This window comes from Meles meles, chromosome 7 (genome assembly GCF_922984935.1).
Source record: "Meles meles chromosome 7, mMelMel3.1 paternal haplotype, whole genome shotgun sequence".
Lineage (NCBI taxonomy): Eukaryota > Metazoa > Chordata > Mammalia > Carnivora > Mustelidae > Meles > Meles meles.
This window is the reverse complement of record NC_060072.1, coordinates 42,572,105-42,585,899: the sequence shown is the minus strand read 5'-3', so window position 1 is coordinate 42,585,899 and position 13,795 is coordinate 42,572,105. Positions and strand designations below refer to the sequence as shown.

Sequence of the window (13,795 nt, the reverse complement as noted above, 5' to 3'; positions counted from 1 at the left end):
CAGGCTTATCAATCATGGCTAACAAAACCTGGAGAAACAGTTCCAATTTTTACAGAGGTGTCTGTATTTCCTAATTCTGTGTTAAAGTATGCATGTTATTTACATGTGAATTAACAACAGTTTTGTTATAGTGTGCTGTTAGCAAAATGTTAGCAAAAAAAAGTGCAAAAAGTTATGGCAAGTCTGCCCACCAGACCTCAGAAAGATCTGCCAGGGGCCAGGCGACTCACTGTTACTATCGTAGCTACTCCTTATTGAGCTCATACTCGGAATCTGGCACTGGTAGAAGCACTGTCTGTACCTTGTCTGAATCAACAGCTGGTGTCCGTCCTGTGAGAGAGGCAGGTTTGCTTTCACCCCTTCCAGTACTCTAGTCTAATGTCAGCTCTTCAGACTCAAGCCTAATTACAGAAACAGTTCTTAAAAGATGAGCCTATAGAAAACTCACAGAAGTTCCCCCTTTATTCTGTATTTACTTTCCTTCTCTTCTCATTTAGAGGGGAAATTGTTTTCAAGAGAGAGAAAAAAATCTTAATTCTTCATTTCCCTTTTCCTCCAAAACAATTGCTATTTTTAAAAAAATGACATTCAGGGAGCCTGGGTGGCTCTGTGAGTTAAGCATCTGCCTTCAACCCAGGTCATGATCCCAGGGTCCTGAAATCGAGTCCTGGATCTGGCTCCCTGCCTAGCAGGGAGTCTGCTGCTCCTTCTGTCCTTCCCCCTGCTGGTGCTCCCTCTCTCTCTCAAAAATAAATAAATAAAAATGTTTGTAAAAGTTAAAAAAAATGATGTTCATAATCCCTTGTTAGAAACAAATTAAACTCTTAGAGGTTCATAGCAACTTTACCACCTGAGAAAATGGGAAGTGTTCATTGGTACTCGAGGAAAGGATGAATTGAGGACATCTTTAGAAAAATACATTCCTTGGCCCTCTATTCTCTTGTAAGACCTCCTCACCCCCCAGGCCTGCCTGCATCCACCCTTACAACTCACACCCTTCCATTTCACACCCGATTCTTTCCATATTTCTAATTCACACACATTCTCTGTCTCTTGTCCCTGCTGTGCACGTTAATCTCTATGCAATAACTTCGAAGTAAGAATATTGACTTTCTAGGTCCAGTTGCTTGCATAGAAATAAGAGGATCCCCTGATTATGACACCGACATCATCATGAATTTGTTTAGGGGTACTGCGGGCCAACTAATCCTACAAAAACTGCTCTGTGGACCCGTGTTACACAGTCACTCAGTTCAACTGGATCTTGTTTTTTACAGCCACACTGAAATCAAAGTGTTTTCCCAGGCTCTCGAAGTGCCCGGGTCAAGAATGCTGACAATCTGCTGTCAGAGAGAGGCTGTCAGCATCCTTCCTATCAAGCCCTTCCAGTCATCACTTGCAGAAGGACAAGCAGGCAGCCCGCTGCCTTGTGACAAGCGCTGGGACTCCAGGAGGGAGCCAAGGGCTATGAATGAAGCCCTGTAAAAGGTCACTTTATGTAAGAGGAAATAATGGCATCACCCAGGGCTCATACATAATTTTTGAATCAAAAACCTGTTTACTGGCTGCTGGAATACATGTACTTGTTAAAGATTTCTCTTGTTCTTTCTCCCTTCCCCTCTCATTAAAAGGTAAGACTTCTGAAATCTCCGAGTTGTCTAGTTTGGGCATTTAATGTCCTAGGTAGGTCATGAACTGTTATTTATTATTGAATTTGCAGCCATGTGGATTACACTTACCTAGTTCCCTAAAAGGGCAGCAACAAGTTTTCCCATCCCCCTATTAGGACTTCATGGATGCCCATGGATCCATCACCTTCCACAAACTTTTTTCAGGGAGTATTTCTCCTGACACCTACATAGGCTAGAAAAGCCAGTCAGTGATCTCCTCAAGTAACTGTATGGACATTCAAATCACTTCAACTTTCTCAGCTTCGGAGGTGATTTCAAGACCTCAAGAGTGTCTAGTAACACTGGAAACATTCCCTGAATAGCTTCGAAGTCATATGATAAAACAAATTCCCAATAGCTTTCTAATCCAATTCCTAAATAAATGATTTTCAATAAATTAAAAAATATATATATATATATATAGTCACTGTATTTTAAAATACGTCCTTTGCAAATTATGTATCTGCTTTCTTTGGTGAATTTTCCTCTTGCTTAAGGTTTCTGTTAACCCACACACATGGATTATATTTGAAAGGTCTAAGTCACAACTCTCTTTTGAAACTTGTGGAATTGAATTAAAGTAAATGGTTTATTTTCAACATCTATGAACTCCTTAAGATGGTTTATGTAATTGAAATAAAAATATACACTTCTAGGGGGAAAAGGTGTGATGGTTGAATTCTTCAAGGGATTGTCTGCAAAAACAGCAATGCCTTGAGTTTATATAAATTATCTTCCATACCTCACCAAGTAGTGGTATGGTGGGAAAAGCATTAATTAAGAATCAGGAAAGCTGGATTCAGGTCCTAATCTGGTCATTGACTTTAACTGGCTGTGTGACCGTGGCCAGGTCATTGCACCCTGCCTCCCTGACCCCACCCTTAGCTTCAGGAAGTCTGAAGGGGACTTTGTCTAAACTCCTGAAATTCCGTTTTCAGCTTTGGTCTCAAACTCACCACTTATACAAGAAGAGAGGTGATACTGACTACCATTTTATAGAAGGCAAATACCAAGAAGGGTCCACTAGCTACTTAGAAAGTCATGCAGCTCAGATCTTCCAGTAGCTACCTTGCACTTTTTATAGGCATTGGGGATTTAATTAGGCCTCGGAAATTTAATTAGAACTTCTGGCAATAACTGCAGTTATTGAATAGGGTGCCTGTGCATTGTGGAAGGATCAGATTCACTCTCACACCTGCAAACACAACTCATAGACTCTCATCTACCTTAAGAGTCTCCTTCGTAGTCAGGGACTAAGGATAAAGTTACTGACTTATTCTCCCTCCAAGATCTAGCCATTCCCTCCAGTGGTGGTGTTGAAACAAGACTACAGGAAATGGCAGAGGGCCCTGGCACCACCACAGACCAGGGCTTTGTCATAGGAGTTTAGGCAGGGTGGGGCTAACCCTCAAAGCAGGATGCTCAAGCTTGGAGGGAGGCAGCTCTGCCCAGCGCTGTTTCAAACTCTTCAGACGTCACATTCTGCAACAAAAAACTGACCAACCTGCCGTCATTAGCCATGAAAGTTATTAGCAGGAAAAGTGAATGCGCGCTCACACACACACACTGGGATCATTAAAGTGTGTGTTCACAAACTGCAGCCAAGTTTTGTAGAAATGGGCATTTCGTCAACAGCGAAAAACCAGAAAGAGAATATGCCTAAAATTATTACAAGTTTGGCTTCTTTGACTGTGATTAGTCACAAAGCCGCTCTGCGCTTTCGAGGTGATGAGTCAGCCCTGACAGGGTTAGCTGCACTACTTGGTAAATTTGCTCCAGCAGAGTTCAAAATCATTGCAAAATAACTGACCTGTGTGAACTGTCAGCGTTGGGAGACAGCCAGCGGAGGACAATGACATAATTAAAACATTGAGACTCCTCAAGAGTCATTTCCTGTTTCTTTCTGTACAACGGTGGAATACTCATTCATCGGGACATCTGGTCTCACAGGATGGCAGTACGTGTTTGCTTGCTCCATTATAAATGACTCTGGCAGGGTTTGAGAGTATGCAAGAAAACCACATGGACAATGTTTTCAAGTCTTCATTTCCGGAGTCTACCGAAACATCAAATGCTTCAGGTGAATGCTTGGCTGGGAATAAGCCACGCCCACATCCACCCTATCTCAGAGTGGTTAATGGTGATCTATCAGGTCACAAAGTGGTCAGTTCTGTGCTCAGATGCTAACAATCTCTTCAAATTAAAGTCAGGTGCCAAACAACCTTCAGACCAAGGGTTACAAGGCCTACATCCACAATCCACCCACATTGTCCTCCAAATCTCCAAAATCCTCTGGCCCCGATCTTTGATAACCGGACTCACTTTGAAGGCAATCAAGGCTGGGGCTCTAGAACATTCACACCATGATATTTACTTGCCTTTCTGTGCAGTGAGAGTTTCCGAAAAGGTCTTTGAAAAAAAGCAAATCAAGTGAGAACACTTTGTTCAATAGCTTCAAATGGCCAGTGAGTTCATTCTTCAGGTTTTCCCCTGTCAGTAATTCTGGACAGTTGTAATATTACAGTCACATGATTCTTTTCACTTTAATATAAATATAAATTTGGCTTAAATTCTATTAAAAAGAAAAACCATCAGAATTATTTGAATGCTATTTTTTTAGTTGCGATAACCTTCTAGTTCTTAAATCCAGATTATTTGGATTGGAATACACATATATGTATTACATACACATATGATATCTATAGGTATAATAGATATAGATATAATATCTAATCCCTCTTAAAATAGTATCCAGATAGTAACAATGTTTTTGTTCCCATAGTGCTTTGCTATGTTCCCATAGTGCTTTGCTATGAGTAAAGTAATTAAGTGGTAGCTCTGGGACTCATGGAGATTTCACTGCCACTTCATAGTGTGTCCATAGTATTTCCTCAAGAGCAGGACTACCCTTCCTACTTACAAATGAGGAGACTATGGCTCAGAGAGATTAAATGAGCTGCCTAATGTCACAAGACTAAGCGGAGTCAGAACCAGAATCCAAGTCCCTATTCTTTTCAATATGAGGAATACATGAAGATATTTATTGAAGCAGTATTGACAATAGCATAAAAACAGAGACTCACTAGATGACAATAGGAAAAGCAATGAAATATCAAAACAGTGGGATATGATGCTGCCATATGACTTTAAATAATAGTAATTAGGATGATAGCTACCACATAGTGAATGGGTACTTTGTGACAGGAAGAGCGACAGCCCTTTATGTTAACTACCTAATTTTGGGTTCACAACTCCATGAGACGTAGCACTGTCTGCATTTTACACATGAAAACTGAAATTAAAATACATCACTATCCAAGGGAACTCAGCTAACAAGAACAAGATTACCTGGCTCTAAAGCATGGTTTCTCAACTTTGGCGCCATTGACATTTTGGGCTACATGATGATTTGTTGTGAAGGTCTGTTTGTCCTGAGCAATGTAGGATATCGATCCCTGACCTCCACCACCAGCTGTGAAAACCAAATGTGTCTCCAAACATTGCCAAATATCTCCTGGGGAACAAAATTGTTCCAAGTTGAGCGCATCTAGTCTAAAGCATAGGCTTAACCATTATACCAAATACTGTGTCCAATACCGGCAGCCTTCCTACAGAAACATGGTGGTAGAAATAAATATTTACAAATATTGTATGTGTGTAGATACAGATGTATAAATATGTATGTTCATACATTCTCTCCATATAGGTGTTCACACACAGACATAGTCATAGAGAGGATTCCATGAGAAATATATTCTGAGACTCTCAGATTTGATGGCAGGAGTTTGGGTGGGAAGATGGGGGAGGATCAGGGTTCCTGGGAACCTTACCTGTGAGGGAACAAGGGAAACAAGATTGGTCAGAGGGGGAGCTGAACTGCAGTGCAAATTCACTGTTGAGACAGGATTCAACAATTCTATAGGGAGCTCTGGGAGCTGGGATGCCCCTTACCCGTATCCTGATTGACACACAGGGCCTGGTCTTTATCCACTCTCTACAGATCAGCCACTGGACATGGGCTATCCCCAAGGAGGGGTGCATCCTCCAGCCAAGGGGCCTCTCCCTGAGACAAGGCTGAGGACAATTCTGGGGAAAGGCTCTCTGAAAGCACAACAGTCACCAACACTCCCACACCTGGGGACCGAACGTCCTCTGCCCTGAAGTGGCCATCTGGGTGCTTGCCTCTGCAGATACATATAAGAGTATTTTTATTGTTTAATTGTAACTTGCTTAAAATGCATAAGAATGTGGACCAAGATTGGAAAGTAATAAGCAAATGAAAAGAGGAGTACTATGAATAGTGATTGTTTTTCTTTTTCAAAGTTAAATACAGGGATCTTGCCATCATACTGGTCTTACCGTTTAAAGGAAGTGCTAAGATCTCAGAAAATACAATTCATAGCTTTAAAACGCCATATATCATATATTCGTACAGCTATAATGATTCCCAAACCAGTTTATCTGCTGTATGCAGGGAGCTTCCAAGCACTTTGATGTGCATTAACTTACTAAATCTTCTCAAGAATCCTAAGGTAGCAATTTTTATTAATCCTTTAACAGAGAAGGAAACTGAGTTTCCAAAAGGTTAAGACAGGCAAGATCTACATATCTGGTAGGTGATAGAATCTGGACTTGAAGCCACGTAGTAGGGCTCTGAAGTCCTTCCAAACCAGCTTTACCACCTTTTCACACGGTACCCCTGACATCCCCTTGTAACGGCAGTAATTTGTCTCCTCTTTCATTCCTTCTTTAAAAAACAAAGAAACGGCAGAGTAGTAAAGCTACTGTGCTAAAAGGGGATGCCTGGGTGGCTCAGTTGGTTAAGCGGCTGCCTTTGGCGCAGGTCATGATCCCAGTGTCCTGGGATAGAGTCCCACATCGGGCTCCTTGTTCAGCAGGGAGCCTGCTTCTCCCTCTGCTTCTGCCTGCCACTCTGTCTGCCTGTGCTTGCTTGCTCTCTCTCTCTGACAAATAAATAAAATTGTTTAAAAAAAAAAAAAGACTGTGCTAAAGGATTAAAAAAAATTGCCTTCAAATTCCCCATTTGAAAGTCTTTTGAGATGCAATGTCTTTTAGATACCAGTGGAGATTTTAAGAGTAAAGTTATATTATTTTCCTTTAAAGAATCAAGTCTCCTGCTCTCACCCCGAAGCAGGAAGCTTTATAGGTAACCTGTTTGAAGGATGATTCTCTCAGAGTCAAGGTTTTACGCTCTCAAGAGACTGAGGACTCGAATCTGTCAGGAACTCTGAGGGAACTGCCTTCAAGGTCATCAAGCTAGGGACCATTTCTCATCCTCTGGGGTGCTATGGAAAATTCAACTTAAATTCATTAGCATTCTGAAAACTAACTGTTTCATCAAAAGATCTTAGTGAATTTTTATATTCTTTATTAAAAATTCCCAGGTAGGGGCACCTGGGTGGCTAGGGTTAAGTACCTGCCTCTTGATTTTGGCTCAGGTTATGATCTTCGGGTTGTGAGATCAAGCCCTACATAGGGTTCCATGCTCAGCTCGGTGTCTGCTTGAGATTCTCTCCCTCTGCCCCTTCCCTGCAAACACTCCCCGACAAAATAAATAAATAAGTCTTTAAAAAGTTCCCAACCTCAAAAATGGTCCTTTTCTTCCCAGAATGGCCATGGCCTTTGTAACAACCAAGCCCTTTAGAACCTTCCTGCCACTGGAACATATATTGTACATACTACATGAACAAGGCCTCCGAAAGGGCACAGGATGATCATCACAATTGATACTTTATTTGAAATGGAATGCATTTTGAAAATATGAAAAATAAATCACATCTCTCCAAAATCATTTGAGACATATTTACACAAATTATGACGACACTATTAAGTTCACAAATATGACATTTTCTAAAGCATTTAGTACCTGGTGATGCTTGATTTTCAGAATTCAACATCTGCATATTCTAAAACTAAGCGGAAGACTGATGGTAGAATGTAGTGGGCGATAATTTTGTCTTTCTTCTCAAAATAAATACAATGATCCAGAAGGACCACCTATTATTAAACCTTCCCTCAGGCCTAACTGATCACTGGCTTTTATGCTTTTATGCAGATGCTTCCAGAGTCCTTCTGCTGCCTTCACTGGACCATGTGCCCTGCCAGGAAACCCCTGTTGGATTCTATCCTCCATTCAGCAAATGTCCTGCCAACAAAGTCACAGACCCCTCTGTCATCCAATCTTCTGTAAATCTAGATTAGCTGTTCAACACTGCAGATCAAAAAGTCACCCTCTGAATTATGTCAAGAATTTAGAAAACAGATCTTTAAAACCCATTCAACAGAATTCCACAATTAATACATCTTAGGTTGCTTTAGGTAAACATGTATTATTTCTCTTGAAAGAATTGCTGATATACTCCATATCAAGCTCTATTAATTCCCAAGTTTAAATTTTAGGCTGCAGCTGAGGGCAGTTTATTGGTAAAGCAAAAGCAAATTAGCTTGACATTTACCAAAGAGAAGGAGAAATGATCCCAGGCCCCTTTTCTCCTACAAAGCTCTGAGCTCCATGGGATTGTTCTGGTCTCACTCAAGTCTCAGAGCCTCTTCTCAGCCTGCCACTGCCCAAGACACTGGACACGACTGGAGCCCAACAAAAACCACATCACCTTCCCTAGGGGCAGAAAACAAGCAATGAGCTGGCAACAAACTCATGCAGTATCAGATTTTAAGTGAGGGGTCTTTAAGAGAAACCGAGTATTGATGTATGAGAGCAGGAAAGAGTTAAAGGAGACTGCCAGACTTCTCTCCATACGGAGCTCCTTTAAGCAATGATAGTTGCTTTTTGGTTTTTGTTTTTAACCTCCATCAGAAAAAACATGTGAAATGAAATTATAGTCAGGTTGATTTCTACATGAGAGAATCCCAGCTTCCTCTATGACAGAAATGCTCACTTTGAAAGGGCCCTTTATACTCATTTACTCTGTGACCTCAGCCCTCCCTTAGGGCACACGCAGATCTGTGTGCATTTCTGCTAAGTCTGTCTAAGGAGCTTCGTCACAAGGCTTAGCCTGCCCCGTAGTACTTGTTCTTGGAAACGACATGAAAGCCAGTGAAGGAAGCACTGTGTGACGCAAGAGAAACCACCTCCTGGATACTGGAAGCTACATATTTTTTTCCTTCTTTCATTCATTTGTCTCAACAAATAGTGATTGAGCTCACTGTGTCCAAGGCTTGGTGTCAACACAAGTTCAAGAACAAAAGTTCAGTTTCCAGCTGGGAACATTCCTTTTCAAGTCCTTTTCCACCTCTTTGCATTGTGTTTATTTAAGGGGTACATTTTCTATTGGACCTGCCCTTTCCTTTTTCCTCTTCTTGGATTGAAAGAATTTTTTTACCTTTGTCAATGAAAGTGATCTTTCAGGCCTCAAAATACCTTAGGTAGTTTGTATTGTTTTCTTACAGAAAATGGTAGAATTCAGCCACTGACACATTAAGTGATTTGCATTTATATTTTGTTTTGTTTGGTAAGCATGCTTTTGTTGTTGTTGTTCTGAAAAAAGAAAAAAGATTCAGCCATAATCATTTCAAAGTGTCAAACAACAAATAACATCCTATTCCTCTCCTTTCTAATTTCCGAGGTTTCACAGGTAAATGCTAAGAGGAGTTCAGACTAGAGAGCCACTAAGAGGGTCAAATCAATCACAAATCACAGCCGACCAAGGAATATGGGCTGTGGAAAGACAAGATAAGGAACCATGATTCTGGTGGCCCCAATAACCATCACAGTCATGGGAGACAAGAGGGCACAGAAAAAAAATTCCAGCAGCCATGAGGGAGCCTGGGCATATTTTTTTTCAACAACACTACCTAGCCTATGTCAGCTAACAACATACAAATGCCTTTTAAAAGCCCACGTGAATCTTAATTTTAAAAATATTTGGTATGGATTTTACTTTTTTTTTAATAGCGCAAAAACATGAAAGAAAAAATTATGGCTTAATTGGGGGTTATATGATCTGCATATATTAAAACAACAGTACAATGAGACATTATCTAAGAAGCACAGCTGTGGTTCCAGAGAAGCCAAACCACACTTGACTTAAGAACTCTTCAGGTTTGCTGTCGGAACTGCCTGTTATATATATCCATATATATGTGTGTGTGTGTACGTTTCTAACATTTGTAGCATATTTTCATAACTGTGGCTTAGCCACTGGAAGTGGCAGTCTATTAAGTATTGCTTGTCATTTGCCTCAGTTTTCTTTTTCCCCCACAACTTTTCAGACTAGAGTTGTGATCTCAAATTTTCATTATTTAAATATTGCACTAAAAAGTAATTTGATCTAAACTCTTTTAGGTGGAAGAATAAAGACATCTCTAGCATGAAATTCTATTTTCGTTTCTGTACTACCTAACTTAGCAATAGCCTAATACTGACCATTCCAATTTGGATGCTGGAAAAATACTGATGAAGACTTTGTTGAAAAGATAATGGAAAACAGAGATCATCAGGAAAGCCATGCAGATAGGAAGTGATTTTCAGCCCCAAGAGGATTTAGTATCAACTATGGCTCTTTTTAAGCTTAAGTAGCATCTGCCCTTGTGGATTTTGACCATCCTTTTGATTTGACACAGAAGAGGGTTTGTTCCACCTTTAAAAGCACATCCTTCCCCCTCCACCTCACCCCTCAGACTCCTGAACTGCTAAAACAAGACTGGGTTGTTTTCTCACTGAAAATCCAGTGTTTATCCAGCCCTTCCTTTTTCAATTTGAGTTTAGTTAACCTAACTACAAAACACAGAACCCTCAAATTTCTCAAAGAGCAATAAAAAGCAGAACAGTTGGTTTCTCTAATCAGCAATATTTTCAGTACGAATAATAAAAAAAAAACAACTATGACTCCTAGTCCTTCGAAATATTTACAAACTATATATTAAAGTATGAGATTCTAGAGTATATTTCTAGAATACAGTAAAGGGGTCAGAAAACGTGGTTCAAGTAGACTGTGCAAAGCTCTTGGAGAAGGGTAATCTCTAGTGTGGATAAGAGCACAAATGTTCTCTCAAACAAGCTGAATGGTTCTCTTTTTCCCCCACTGTGTTTTTTGAAAAGCCTAATGCATTCATATTCAGAAATCACAGACATCTCCTTATTAGTCCCTTCGAACAGATGATATAAGCATGTCTTTTCCTGCATTACACCAGCCCTACCATATATTCATGATATGCTCATCTTGCCATCAGTTGGGTTATGTATTAAATATTTGGAATTAGATGTCATTACTATGAACTTCCTTTTAGAAAAGTAATTAGATTTTCGTAGTTATATAACTCTGAACATTTAGTTTTTTTAAACTTCTACTCTACAGAAAATATATGTCTAAGGAAAAAAAAATCTCAAAAAAAAAAAGTAATATCACAGAGTTTAATTTGAACCACCTGGCATAATAATGAAAGTGTCAGACCTTCTGAAAATGCCCTAGGAATAATGAATGAATTCTTAATGTTTTCCCCTCCACCGCCCTTCTACATTTTTTTTCTTTTCCAAGATTAGAATTTACTAGGGAATAAGTTTTTAAAAATAAACTTTCTTTTTTGGAAAATGGCCTACATTCAGAAATGTCTTAAAACAAGCATTTAAAAAAACTAATAAATAATCATAAATCAAAATACATTAAAATAAAATTACAGTACATCATTGCTCCTAGAAGGTCCACCATACTGGAAGATCCTTTCAAAGGTTCATAAATAAAGCCTTCTGGACTGAAGCCGTTTTCCTGCATCGTGATGAAGAGTATGCAGAAAACTAAGAGGAGAGGAATCTCAAGTTATCAGCAGGGTGATGTCCAAACTACTTGATCTGGTGCGGGGCGGGGAGACTTGTTTTCGATTCAAGTGAAGACAATAGAAAGGTGCTCGTCCCACTTCAAGTCCTCAAAACCTGGAAAGAAATGACAGGCAATTAAGTCATTGGCTCAGAATCCTCTACAACCCAGCTCTCTTCGGGCCAGTCCGGCGGACAAAGCGAGCTCAGAAAGACACGGGGCCGCTCCGGGAAGTGCACAACCGGACCCGCGCGGCCAGGGTGGGCGGGAGACGGTCCGAGAGGCCTCTCAGCCCAACCCGAGTTCCCCCTTCCTCCCCTCTATGCCCGGCCTCTCCTAACTCCAGCTTGCTACCCTTCTTTCTACATCTCCAGAAACTTGTAATAACTTCTCATTTCCCCTCCAAGCACCGTACCCGTGAATTAGGCTTCCTACTCCTCCTTTCCGCGAGACCTACTCCTCGGAAAGGCCCTTAGTAGCCCGAGTTGCCGGGACCTTACCTTGTCTGGCCCGGGTGCTGCCCCCTTCAGGCAGAGTTGGAAGTGCTGCGGAGAAGCCGGTGGCCGTGCGGCTGCGAGAGCGGCTGTTGGTGCGAGTGCGGTAGTTGTTGTGGGTGCGAGTGCGCGTGTGGGTGCGGGTGCGGATGCGGACACGGGTGGAGCTGCTGAGGCTGGGGCTGAGGCTGGGGCTGACGCTGAGGCTGAGGCTGGGGCTGGGGCTGGGGCTGGGGCTTGGGATGGGGCTGCGGCTGAGACTGTGACTGGGGCTGAGGCTGGGGTTGAGCCTGGGGTTGGGGTTGAAGCTGCGGCTGCGGGGGCTGCTGCTGGACCAGGTGCTGCTGCTTCTGCCGCGTGGACTTGACCGCCAGGATAGCCTGACGGTTCTTGTACTGCACCATCTGCAGCGTGATCTCGGCGTTCCAGCCCTGGTCCTGCGGGCACCGAAAGTCGATCTCCTTGCCCTCGGCCATCACTACAGTGAAGTACATATACTTGCCCTTGCGCTCCACGCAGTCCACGGTCTTCATGTTGGAAAAGTGTAATTCCTTGAGCTTGACTGGCGGCTCGAGGCTGGCCACGGCCGGCCCTCCCGGTTGGGACGGTTCGGCCGGCCCCTGCCCAGGCTGTTGCTGCTGCTGCTGGTGTTGCAGTTGCTTGGGCGGGATAAGCAGCAGCCCCTCCTCGGTGAGGATGCAGCACTTTTTCTTCCAGAGCTGCAGCAACCCGTCGCTGCGCTTCTCCAACACACCCTCCTTCAGCGCTTTGCAGCCACTGCTCTCCAACATCCTCCCGGCATAGGGAGGAGCGCCGCTCGGCTCGGCCTCTCCACTTCCAGCCGCCCGAGCCGGGGGCAGCAGCAGCAGCCGCGCGCCGTCCTCGCCCCAACGGCTCCCGCGGCCGCCCGCCCGGAGCGCGCAGAGGAGGCTAACACGCAGGAAGCAGAGCGGCGGTAGCGGAGGCGGCGGCTCAGGGTCCCGGAAAGCCGGCAGCCGCGTTCTGATGCGCCACAAGGTCCCGGAGCTGCGAACCTCCCGGCCTCTGCCGTCCTCTTGCGAGCGCTCACCGAAGGGCACTGGCCGGGCCCCCTCACGGCGCTTTTGAATGGGCCATCCCCCCCACCCCCGAGTGACACCCAGCGGAAAAGGCGGCTCCTGGCGCTCGCACCGCAGGGGAAAGCCCAGCTCGGAAAGGCGCTCTGCCGCCGGCGCACGCCTCATTAACTTGGGGCCTTTCCAAAGCCGGCCGCGTCCACGCCCCCCCGCATCCCTTGCTCCGCCTCTCGCCGCCCACTCGCTTCCGCGCTCCTTCAGGAGCTGGCTGCAGGGATCCGAGCCCCGGAAACTCCTCTCCTCCGCCTGGGGCGACAGCCGAGGGCGCCCCAGCTGCCCGACGACAAATGTCGACGTCCAGAGGGCGCCGAGAGGCCATCCTATCGTCCCGCCTATCCCCGGCCGGCGGGGCTCTCTAACAGCTTCAGAAAATGAGGACGCGGGGGGGGGGGGGGGGGGGGGGGGCGGCCAAGCACTACCTGGAAAGCCAAGCTATCTTGCTGCCCTCGGAAAGCAGCCCCGGGGATTCGCGATGAGCTCCGAGACCCTATGTAAACATCCCAGGGCACAAAGGCCGAGAGGATACGGTGTCTTTACACTGTTTGCTTCCAGGCAGTAGCTCTTCTTGAAGCGGAGGGCGATGGTTAAATCAGGGCAATAGCGCTACCGTCTGTCCGGTCTGGAAGGGCTAGTAGAGAAGGGCGACCCATCCGCACAGACTGCAACAGTTAATCAACTGCACTTAGAGATCCCAGTTATGTCCAGTGAGACACCTCACACTTTAA

The 13,795-nt window shown here is 43.9% G+C and overlaps 1 protein-coding gene across 1 annotated transcript; it reads right to left on the bottom strand.

The window, feature by feature from the left end:
• Positions 1-7,750: 7,750 nt before the first annotated feature.
• PHLDA1 (pleckstrin homology like domain family A member 1) lies at positions 7,751-13,474 on the bottom strand. The gene is made up of 2 exons (XM_046013231.1): positions 11,962-13,474; positions 7,751-11,577 (listed from the first exon to the last, which is right to left on the bottom strand). The coding sequence occupies exon 1, from the start codon at positions 13,176-13,178 to the stop codon at positions 11,988-11,990; it is 1,191 nt and encodes a 396-aa protein (XP_045869187.1). The 5' UTR covers positions 13,179-13,474; the 3' UTR covers positions 7,751-11,577; positions 11,962-11,987.
• Between the last annotated feature and the right edge of the window lie 321 nt (positions 13,475-13,795).

Bases quoted from the DNA above. Each gene is read 5' to 3' on its own strand.
- PHLDA1 (XM_046013231.1), bottom strand. From the start codon at position 13,178: ATGAGGCGTGCGCCGGCGGCAGAGCGCCTTTCCGAGCTGGGCTTTCCC.